Here is an 11,457-nt window from a genome sequence, read left to right on the forward strand (position 1 = left end):
GCTTCACTGGCCCAAGTTGGCACCATCATTGCGCTCTTCCCGGGCGAGGCAGATCAGTCGCCGGCTTCTGGATGGCCACTCATGGCGGCTGCTGGATGCTCATACTGGCTGCTGGATGCTGTCTACACACAGTAGCTGATGGCAGCCCACTGCAGCAGGGGCTACAGCCTACATCGTCGCTGGCGACTCATGGCAGCCCAGCTCCAGGTTGAGCCGTTGTTCAGCATCTTAGCTGTGGAGGGCAGTGTCATTGGCCCTCATATGTGGGATCCGAACCGGAGCCCTCTGGCGTCCCAACCCAGTTCTTAACCGTTGTGCCACTCGGCCGGCCCCCTGTGTGAACATTCTTATCCCTTACTTCTGAACTTAGCTGGGAATTTATTTATGTATCCTCACCGGTGCCTGGCAGCCTATGTGTTTAAGTCAGTGATTCTCAACTGCTGGTGGGAGGTGGGGGGACTGTTTTGCCCTCAGGATGACATTTGGCAATGTCTACAGACATTTTAGTTGTCACGAGCGAGGAGTGTACTACTGATTCTAGTAGGTAGAGGTCAAGGATTCAGTTATACAATGTACAGGTCAGCCCCCACCAACAAAGAATTATCTGGCCTATGTCAATCAATGTGGGGTTTGAGAAACCTTGGCCTTAGAGAAAGATGATCTCACACTAATTCTATAAGTAGGCTTGATGGGTATGTAGGTAAATATATTCTTTTGCAGTGACTGGTTTAACAATAAGTATACAACCCACTCTGGGTCAATAAAATGAGAATAAGTTGCTGGGTGCTTCTGAAAAAGTCCTTCTCTCTGGACATTGTCAGGTGATGGTGTGAACCTGGTCCATCAGCACTAGGTACAAAGCAGAGCCAAGGGAATGGCAGGGAAAAGGGCCAGCGCCACCTGACTCAGTCAAGCCTGAAGCCCGCCCTTCTGCTCAACTTCCAGGGAGAGGAGTCTCTTTATGATTTAGGCATATTTAAGATTTATTTTCTTGCTACTTGCAGCCACATGAATCCTAATGGTGCATCTTTATTCCCTTTCTTTTCTTTCCCTTTCTTATCTTTTTTGTTTTCTTTTCTCTTCTCTTCTGTTCGTCACTCATTCACTTCTTCTTGTGATCTGAAGGGTGCCTGTAGCTCTTAGCTAATTTTCCAAGCCTTCTTTATCTTGGACAATTATCTGGCTCAAGCCCCAGCTCTGTCCACCTACGCTTCCTTGTTCAGGAGAGCCTTCTGAACATGATGTTCCTTTAATTATCATTAAAATAATAGAATGACTTCCTTATACAACAAAAATAACAGACTTTCCACTCACAGAGTACCCAATGGGATCCAACCATCAAGCTTTCTAAGTTCAAGTAGGCCTAAAATAAGAGCAAGGCCTGGACAGCACTGGAGGGAAAAAGGAGATCCAGAGAGAAGACAAAGTTATTTTAAAATTTCACGAATAAAAGGGGAAGTAGTACCACGCACTTTAAAGACAGTAGAGCAGGTGTCCATCTGCAGTCTTTTATATTGGCAGCTGAATGTTATTAAATTGCCGGGGTGGCTGGAAATATAGGCATGCTGACTTTAAGGAAGACAAAACCTAAAGGAAGGCAGGAGAAGCAGCAAGGAGAACTGTCCCTGCTGGGTAGGGTAGGGGGTCAATTTGTATCTTTCTAAGATTCTGTGGGTTCATTTAAGTGTAAAAACCACAAAACTAAACATCTGCTGCTTGTGACTTAGCAATCAAGTCTCACTTCATCATTCCTTTTTCAAATGATCACTCTAGGCCAAATGGCTTATAAGAACTGTGTAGCTCATGCAGATTTAGGCTTTTCAAAAATGAGGACATTTACAACAGGTACAAACTTCGAGTTCTAAAATTAGTAAGTCCTGAGGATGTAGTTAATGTACACATGGTAACTGTAGTTAATAATACCATACTGTACCTTTGAAAGTTGCTAAGAGGGTAGATCTTAAAAGTTCTCATCACAAGAAAGAAATGTGTAACTACGTGTGATAATGGATGGTAACTAGACTCATTGTGGTGATCACTTTATAAAATATACAAATATAGAATCATTGTGTTGTATACCTGAAACTTATACAATGTGATATATCAAGTGTATCTTAATTAAAAATAAAGACATTTAATTTTTAAAAAAAGTTTTCATAAAAAGCTTGGGTAATTGAATTCCTTTGTTCAAATTCTCAGAGTGGAGGAAAGGGCATATTACAATGGGTGAATAATTAATTACTCTGGATTTCCCAAAGTTATTATACTCTATTATACTTACTAGTCTCAAATATTTCAGTTTTCTAAATGCTTGAACAAAAAGCCTCCATCTCAATTTGGGAAAAATAAACTATGTATTAGAGTTAACACAATAAATTTTTAATATTCTTCACAAATCAGCTTTGGGATAAGATAGGTATGAACTATATATATCCTAGAAAAGATTAAACTTTTACAAAAGATGAATGGCTGACAAATGGGCTGTGGATAATTACAAGGGACACTCCAAGCAAAGGTTTTCAGTGTGAGCTCTCTATATGTCAGTAATTTTCAACTATAAAAATTGGTTCTCACTGAGCTCTGCTTTCTGTAGAAAGATTGGAGATTAGACTACTTTGTAGGATGGGAATCAAGGGAGGGTTTGGAAATTACAAAAGGCAGCGAGACAAAAGAAGTACCAAAGGGGATGTTACCATAAACGTGAGATCATTTTCATCTGAAACCATCAAATGATTTTTCTTACCATCAGTGGAACCAAAGCTTCCATTGATGGATTTTCTCTGAAACCTGCAAAAAAAGCACAAATATATGCTCCTAAAACAGTGAAAATCTCAGCATTTTACATTTGTCCTCTATAGACTTTTTTGCAGATTTGTCTACTAGGGTCTCTTTAAAATAGGATTTTGCATGTAGAGAAATGGAATTCTGATACATTGCTGGTGGGATTGTAAAACAGTGTAGCCACATGGAAAAGTTTGGCAGTTCCTCAAAAAGTTAAACACAGGGTTACCGTAGGATTCAGCAGTTGTATTCCTAGGCATATACACACATATATAAATATATTATTTTCAGATTCATTGTTTTAAGACAACTCACACACCATAAAATTCACATACCCTTTGATGTGCACAATTCAATGAGTTTTAGTATGTTCACAAAGTTGTGCAACCATCACTTTTATCTAATTTCAGAACATTGTCATCCTCCAAAGAAATCTCAGACCTAGTAGCAGTCACGTCCCCATTCCCTACTCCTCCTAGGCCCTGGCAACCATTAATCTTTCTGTCTCTATAAATTTGCCTATACTGGACATTCCATATAAATGGAATTTTACTAGAGGTGGTCTTTTTTGACTGGCTTTATTTTCACTTATCATAATGTTTTTAAGTTTTATCTATATGGTACATGAATCAATACTTCAGTCGTTTTATGGCTGAATGATATTCCATTGTATGATTTACCACATTTATTTATTTACAATTGATGGGTATTTTGGTTGTTTGCATTTTTTGGCTATTATGAATAACATTGCTATGAACATTTATATACAAGTATTTGTGCGAATATATGTATTAAATTCTCTTGGGTAGTACCTAGGAATAGAAATGCGGAGTATGAGGTTACTCTATGTTTAAACCCTCCCCCCCCCAACTTATTATTATGCTTGTTTCACAGCAGCTTCATAGCAGGAACTATTTTACATTCCCAATAGCAATGTAGAAGTTTCCAACTTCTCCACAATCTTACCAACTTTTGTCATTTTTCATTAAAATTTTTTTATTAGAGCTATCCTCATGAATATGAAGGGATATTTCATTGTGGTTTTAATTTTTAATTTGCATTTCTCTGATGGTTAATGATGTTGAATATCTTTTCATATGCTTATTGGCCATTCATATAACTTCTTTGGAGAAATATCTATTGAAACCTCTTGCCCATTTTTACATGGGGTCATTTTTCTTTTCATCATTGGGTTGTAAGAATTCTATACATAGTGTGGATACTAGGTTCTTACCAGATATTTGATTTCAAAACATTTTCTCCAATTTTGTGTGTTGTATTTTCACCTCCTTGATAATGTCTTTTAAAAGCATGAAGTTTTAATTTTGATGAAGTCTAATTTTTCTATTTTTTTTCTTTTGTTACTTGTGCTTTTAATTTCATATCTAAGAAACTATTGCTTAATCCAAGGTCACAAAAATTTACACTTCTGTTTTCCCCTAAGAGTTCTATATATTCAGTTCTTATATTTAGATCTTTGGTCTACTTTGAGGTAATTTTTTTACATGGTGTGAGGTAGGGGTACAACTTCATTCCTTTTCATATGGATACCCAGTTGTCTCAATGTCACTTGTTGAAAAGAATATCCTTTTTCCATTGAATTGTCTTAATACCATTATCAAAAATCAATTGACCATTGGGCCAGCCAAGTGGCTCAGTTGGTTAAGAGCTCGCTCAAGAGTTTGAGCTCTGAGCAACAGCAGTTCGAGTCCCGGCCCGAGCTGAGCATCCGCTGAGCTGCCAACAGGTGGCAGGATGGCTCAGCTAAAAAAAAAAAAAATCAATTGACCATTATTGTAAGGGTTTATTTCTGAACTGTCTATTCTATTCCATTGATCTATATGTCTTTCCTTGTATCAGTGGCAGATTTTTGATTACTGTAGTTTTGTATTAAGTTTTGATATCAGGAAATGTAAGATCTCCAGCTTTGGTTGTTTTTTTTTTTCATGATTGTTTTTACTTTTCTGGGTTTCTTGCATTTACATATGAATTTTAGGATCAGTTTGTCAATTTCTATAAGAAAGTCAGTTGGGACTTGATAGGGATTGTGTGGAATTTATACATTGATTTGGGGAGTATTGCCATGTGTTGTATTGCTGCTGTAATAAATGATCACAAACTTAGTGGTTTAGACAATACAAATTTATTAGCTTACAATTCTGCATGTCAGAATTCCGAAATGAGTCTCATGTGGCTAAACTGAAGATATCATCAGGGCTAATTTGTTAAATGAACAAGGCATATTAGTATGGAGAGCAGTTACAATTTGGCCTGACTATTCTAGCTGGCAAATAAGGCTTGAAGGAAGTCCTCTTTTAAAACAATTTTAGTAGTATTAACTGGCAAGCAATTATATGGACTCATAAAAAATGATGTATTTGACTTCTGTGTTTGTATTAACATTTGCCCTAAGTTTTAGAGCTGATAAATTAAAAAAAATTTTTATTAAGTTTATTGGGGTGACATTAGTTGGTTTTTTCAATTATATAGGTTTCAAGTGGTTAATTCTATAATATGTTGTCTATATATATTGCATTGTGTGTTTACCACCCGGAGTCAGTTTTAGGGTGAGGCAGGCAGTAGCCAGTGAGAAAAGGAAAACAAAGTAAATGAGAACTATGCTAGACTGATTGCAAAATGACTACCCTTAACCTTGGGTCTTGCTCCTTTAATCAAAAGGTAGAGCCTGTATCTTTAATTCTTGACTCTGGATTGGTCTCATGACTTGTTTTGACCAATAGAATGAGGGGGAAATGATACCATGACATTTCTGAATTTACCTCTTAAGGAGGCTTTGCATGCTTCTGTTTTCTCTCTCTTGGAGATTCAGTAAACCAGGGCTAGCCTGCTGGAGGGTGAGAGACCAAGTGCAGCGAGGGTAGTCTAGAAGAGCTAGCTCCTGGATGACCTGCCCTCTGGTTGCATTCTATGACCACACCAAGCTGAGATCTCTGAGCTCGGTGCAGATTAGCTGAACCACCCAGGCCCATCAATTTGTGAGCAAACAGATATTTATTGCTGTATGCCATTGAAGTTTTTATGGTTGATTTTTATGCAGCATTATTGTGGCGATAGAGGACTAATACACGAATCAAGGGAAGGACGAGCACCCAGGATTGTGCAGTTTGAACTCAAAGTCTGGCTGGGTGGTTGAAAGGAATGAGTAAGAGAATACGTACGCAGTCCTTGGCCCCGGGCCTGCACATTCATCGTGAGGGCTCCAAAAATACTTGTTGAATAGATTGGGTCTGGGGTATGGGAGTGGAATGATGTTCATTCATGCAGTCAAGCCAATATAGCATAAAGACATTTTGGAGTCTTAGCTCCCTGAGGGCGGGGGCCATGCCCCTTACCAGTTTTCATCCTGATCTAATAGTATGTGCTAAAAGCTCCACAGATATTAATAATAAGGTACAAAGAAATCACAGAGCAACTGGCATTATGGTCCAAGACTGGCTTCATTTGGTTTTGTAGAAAACTTAATTTCTGCTTAGTTCAATGACGGAAGAACTCTGTTAGTATTTTTCCTCAGTCTGTCCCCTGATTTAGAATGCCAAATACTTCTTATGTCTCCAGATTTCTACTTTCAGTTTGTCTATATTTGGAAAGAATCTCTGCTTGTGCTACTGACTGTAGCAAAATAATCTGGCAGCTAGAGGTTTCAACAGGGCCTTCTACCACAACTTTGAAAAACTGTGCTCGCTTCAGTAGGTTGAATAATAACATTAGACAGGTTGATATCCAGCTATTAATTAAATTTTTTGTCTGCTTGTATATTGACTATGTGTGCTAGCTAACTAAAGAGGTGAAATCCTATTTTCTAAAATCTAAACATTAGGAGTAGAGACAGTCTTCCTAAGAGAGGAAGAGTAGATAAGCTTCTTTTTCCATGACATTGGAGCTTATTCAAGTCAAAATTGGGAGCTTTTTGGACCTTTTAACAACCAAATCCATCCCGGGGTACTAGGCTTTTGGTCTGGCCTTCTTGATCAGGACTGGGGCCAGGCTGCCTGGGTTCAAATCCCAGCTCCTTCATTTACTGGCTGTGAATTCTTGGTCAAATTACTTAACCTCTCTATGCTTCAATTTCCTTAACTGTCAAATGGTGACAATAATAGTATCCATTGTTGTGGGGAATTAGATGAGATCATCTGCTCAGAGGGCTCACTCAGCACAGTGCCTGGCACAAAGCAGGTACTTGTTAAATGTTAGTGATTATGATGTGATGAATTAACTGAGCTGATAATTAATGTATATACTTTCCGGGTATATTTGCCTATAGATTGAGGTTTTTGTTTTTAACTTTTTATTTGAAAATAACTTCAAATTTAAAGAGAAGTTGTAATAATAAGAATAGAATATAGTACACCCATATACCCTTTACTTATATTCACTTATCATTAACATTATCCATTTGCTTTATCATTCTCTCTCTCTCCATATATATATATATATATTTACATATATATANATATATATATATATATATATATATATATATATATAAATTTTTTCTGAACCATTTGAAAGTAAGTTGCAAGTCATGAACTTTTATGCCTAAATATTTCCAAAAAATAAAGATATTTTCTTACATAACCATATGACAACCATATAGTTGTCAAGTTTAGCAAATTTAACATTGACATGATACTTTTCTCTAATTTATTCTATGTATTACAATTTTGTCAATTGACTCAATAATGTCCTTTATAGGATATTTTTCTTCTAGTAAGAGATCCAGTCTGAGATCAGATATTTTCTTTAGTTGTCACATTTCTTTAGTTTCCTTCAATCTGGAACATTTCCACAGCCTTTCTTTGTCTTTTATGACACATTTTAATAGAATGATCATCATTTTGAGCTTGTCTATTTTTTCCTTATGATTGTATTTAAAATATGCATTCCTGGCTGGAATACTGTATAAATGATATTGTATCCTTCTCAGAATGTCCCATTCTGGAGGCACACATGTCCATCTTTTCCTTGGTCATATCAATTTTGATCACTCAGTCATCTGATTTCTTGATCATATGGTTCTATTTTCCCCTCACAATTAGTGAGCCATTTGTGGGGATACACTTTAACATCATGCAAATATCTTGATCCTCATCCGATTTCCCTCCTAGTTTTAGTATCCATTGATGATTCTTAACCTGATCTATGCAAAATGATGATTTTGCAATACCCGCAGTCCCTCCTCATTTGCATCAGCTTTTGGCTTTCTACTGTAGGCAAAAGTCCTCCTTTCTACACTCAGTATTTGCTAATGGCGCCTCTGCCTAATGTGTACCTGTTTTAGTAACTTTGTTAAATTCATGGGGTGCATATCTGTAGGGATTCAGGTCAGTCCTCCCTCCCTCCCTTTTTTCCTTTATCAATATGGTTCATGAATTTCTATTTTTCTCAATTACTTATAATTCATTTTTCTCCTCAATTGTTTTGGTGCGCAGATTGTCCCAGATATGACCAGAGATAATCCCAGGGTTTTTGAAGTCAGTTTTTTAACTGAAAAGCTTCATAAAGGTCAAAAAAGGGAGTTATGTTTTGAGTCAGAGGAAGGCCTGTATCAATGAGACAGTTGTACTACTGTGGTAGCCAATGAGGTTTTTTTCTACAAATGGGATCTTGCCCAACAGTCTGAAAACTCTGTGCTGGCTTTGTTTCTTTTTTACATGTTCAAAAGGAGAAAGAACATCTGTTTATTGTAAACCTCCTGCCATTCTTTTGTAGTTGTTTCACAGAGAGCACAACCAATATGGAATTCTCAAGGTTCAGGCCTGCTGAGAGAGGCAGTGAAAAACCAGGGCTCGTTTTTATTAGGGGCTCCAAACTCTTGTGAAGGGAAATTTCCTTGGTCAAACTACAGCATGATTATTTCCTTTTTTTTCTCTCAAGGGACATTTTACTGGAAAATTGATGCTACAACAGTAAGAAAGCACCTGGTAATGTGGTATCAAAGCATATTATTCCTGCTATGAATGACTAACCCCTGCTAAAATTACTGCGGCTAAAATAACTAACACTCTACCAGCACTTAGCTGTGTGCATAACTTTGACATAAACACTGCAGTTAGACTATTCTATAAAGTAAAAGTACTATCTCATTTTACAGATGAGGAAGCTGAAGCACAGAGAGGTTAAGTAACTTGCCCAAGGCCAGTTAGTGGCCAAGGTAGGTCTGAATCCAGTCTATACAGCTGTAAAGCCTGATTCTCTAATTACCAAGCCGACAGAGGCAGAGGGGGGTAATGTTTCTTGAAACTCTGGACCTACCTGATATAATGAACAAGCACAACAAGCAGGCATCCCAAATAGAAGGAGAAAAAGCTGAAGAAGCTGAGAAGAATGGATTTCACAAAAATGGATTCTGAGGAAGAGAAACAACTTTAGTCAGGATGTCCACAGAAGAAGGACCATGTTTGGGACCGGACAGTTTCAAGGGCCCATCTCCATCATACCCATTCTTTAGCCCTGTGATATCTCTATTTGAAGCAGCGTGGCTGCTGGAGGTCACCCAGACATTATCCACAAAAGGCTGCCTTTCAGAGTAATGATTTCCAAGTGGAAACTGGGAAGGGACTTCCCACGTACAGCTTCATAATTGAGTTCCCTCTCTTTCTGGAAGAGATTTAGCAAAATGCTATTATTCTCTATTCTATCTCTAAGGTAAACATTAGTTTTCTTATGATGTTTCTTTGAAAGTATGACATTAGCATTGAATTACATGATCAACTTCCTGACATAGGAATCTCTCCACTGAATCCTAGAGCCAACACTTACCTTTAATGGAAGGAACAATGGTCACTTTAAGGTTCTTTGTTCGTTGTAGATTCCAGGTCTGGTTCCCCTTTTCTGGTAAAGGACAAGACAAAATGGGTCAGATCCTATGTTCTTGGCCTGTCATCTGAATAGTTGTTCATAAACTGTCCAAAATTAACTCTGGTTGTTGGATTTTCAGCAAGAACTGAGGAAAACTAACCCCAAACCATCAAACCATCTGTCTAATGCCCCTTTTGGTTAAATTTTCAATTTGGCCTTTGGTTGGTGCATTTTGGTAGCACTAACTGATACAAATGAGAGCTCAGCCTCCTTTCTTGAATAAAAAAGGCTTGACCCTTCCCCTGATATCCATGTGGCCCACTATGCCACAGAAATCTGAAGAAAAGAGCTGCAGAAATAGGAAGCTACCTCATCTTTTGGTTTGCATTTTCTAGTCAGTAAGTATTTTTTTTCCTTATATAGTCATTAAACAGCTTGTAGTTTACCAAAGAACATTGGACATTGGCAAAACTCTAGAGCAGCGGTTCTCAACCTGTGGGTCGCGACCCCTTTGGGGGTCGAATGACCCTTTCACAGGGGTTGCCTAAGACCATTGGAAACAAAAAGATATTTACATTATGATTCATAACAGTAGCAAAATTACATTTATAGAGTAGCAACAAAAATAATTTTATGGTTGGGGTCACCACAACATGAGGAACTGTATTAAGAGGTCACGGCATTAGGAAGGTTGAGAACTGCTGCTCTAGAGATTTGTAATTAAGAGATTAAAGAATACACAAGCAGAAATTTCACTAAATACTCAAGAGTAAACATCCTCTGTGTTGATCACGTATGGCTCATCAGCTGTTGGGAGACTGTGTTTTCAATCAACAGCCTGTTCCATTCCTGAGGTAGTTACTGGGTAACTGGGTAACCCATAACCATTTGTACTATGCCTCAGAGCTCACACTACCTCTGTCATTGGGATAAATTGTGCTACTTTGCTTTCTTACTATCTTGCAAGGTACAATTTTGGCAACAAGAATTGAGAACTTTAATTTTCCTTGCTCATCCTTGTGGAAATGATAAGTACTAATAAATATAAGTGACTCCATTTCCTCTGGCTACCAAACTGATCTTAGAAAATGGAACTTGGTCTGCTGTATAAAATCATTACTTCATAGTAGTAAATATTTGTTAAGAGCCAACCTCACATGGTCTGAGGGAGCACAAGGTTTTGAAAAGATGCAATGCAATAAGTGACATTTTGTAGTATCATTAATATCTTTAGATCTATCATTTTCTTCCCTTCATTTTTTTCTCAAATATTTCTCAGCCTGGCTTGCTAGGTCACTGCTGATGGCCCTCACTTAGTGGCAACTAGAAATGGTCATAAGGGGCCAAAGTGAGCTTTGGCTTCCCTTCCATTCCCATCCATCAGGTTTTTCTAAGTAGCCAACTATTCCTCACTATCTCTTACCCTGGATGAAGAAAGATCCTCCACATGCATAATCTTCAGGCTTTATCACAAACACCACGAAGAACTGCTCACTGGGAAAATCCTTCTTCTGTATAAGACATAACAATCTTATGATATGTTCTTATGTTCTTATGATAAGAAAGATAGAAGAGAGAAAGTCTATGGCAGTGGGATGGGGGCAGAAAGAAAGAGGAAAAAGAAGGAAAGTAAAGTTCACCTCTGCCTCCTAACTTCTTAGAAAGGACTTTCACATGCCCGTGATCTACTCCAGATTATCCACAATAAAATAATTGCTACATCCAAGAAATTAAAATAAATAGATGCACTATTCTAATTTCAATCTATCTTGTGCCCACTTGAGTCCTTAAAACTGTAACAAGCACCATATAAGTAATATGTCAACAGCTTATGTTTAATAATTAATACTTGTATGT

The 11,457-nt window shown here is 37.7% G+C and overlaps 1 protein-coding gene across 1 annotated transcript in view; it reads right to left on the reverse strand.

The window, feature by feature from the left end:
• SIDT1 (SID1 transmembrane family member 1) overlaps positions 1 to 11,457 on the reverse strand; it is an 86,521-nt gene that overhangs the window by 31,124 nt on the left and 43,940 nt on the right. The window contains exons 6-9 of the mRNA XM_019652225.1: positions 11,024 to 11,111; positions 9,562 to 9,633; positions 9,055 to 9,148; positions 2,744 to 2,787 (exon numbers count right to left, since the gene is read on the reverse strand). Of these exons, the coding sequence (XP_019507770.1) occupies positions 2,744 to 2,787; positions 9,055 to 9,148; positions 9,562 to 9,633; positions 11,024 to 11,111 (298 nt within the window). The remainder of the gene's footprint in view (positions 1 to 2,743; positions 2,788 to 9,054; positions 9,149 to 9,561; positions 9,634 to 11,023; positions 11,112 to 11,457) is intronic.

Source organism: Hipposideros armiger, unplaced genomic scaffold (genome assembly GCF_001890085.2).
Source record: "Hipposideros armiger isolate ML-2016 unplaced genomic scaffold, ASM189008v1 scaffold_176, whole genome shotgun sequence".
Lineage (NCBI taxonomy): Eukaryota > Metazoa > Chordata > Mammalia > Chiroptera > Hipposideridae > Hipposideros > Hipposideros armiger.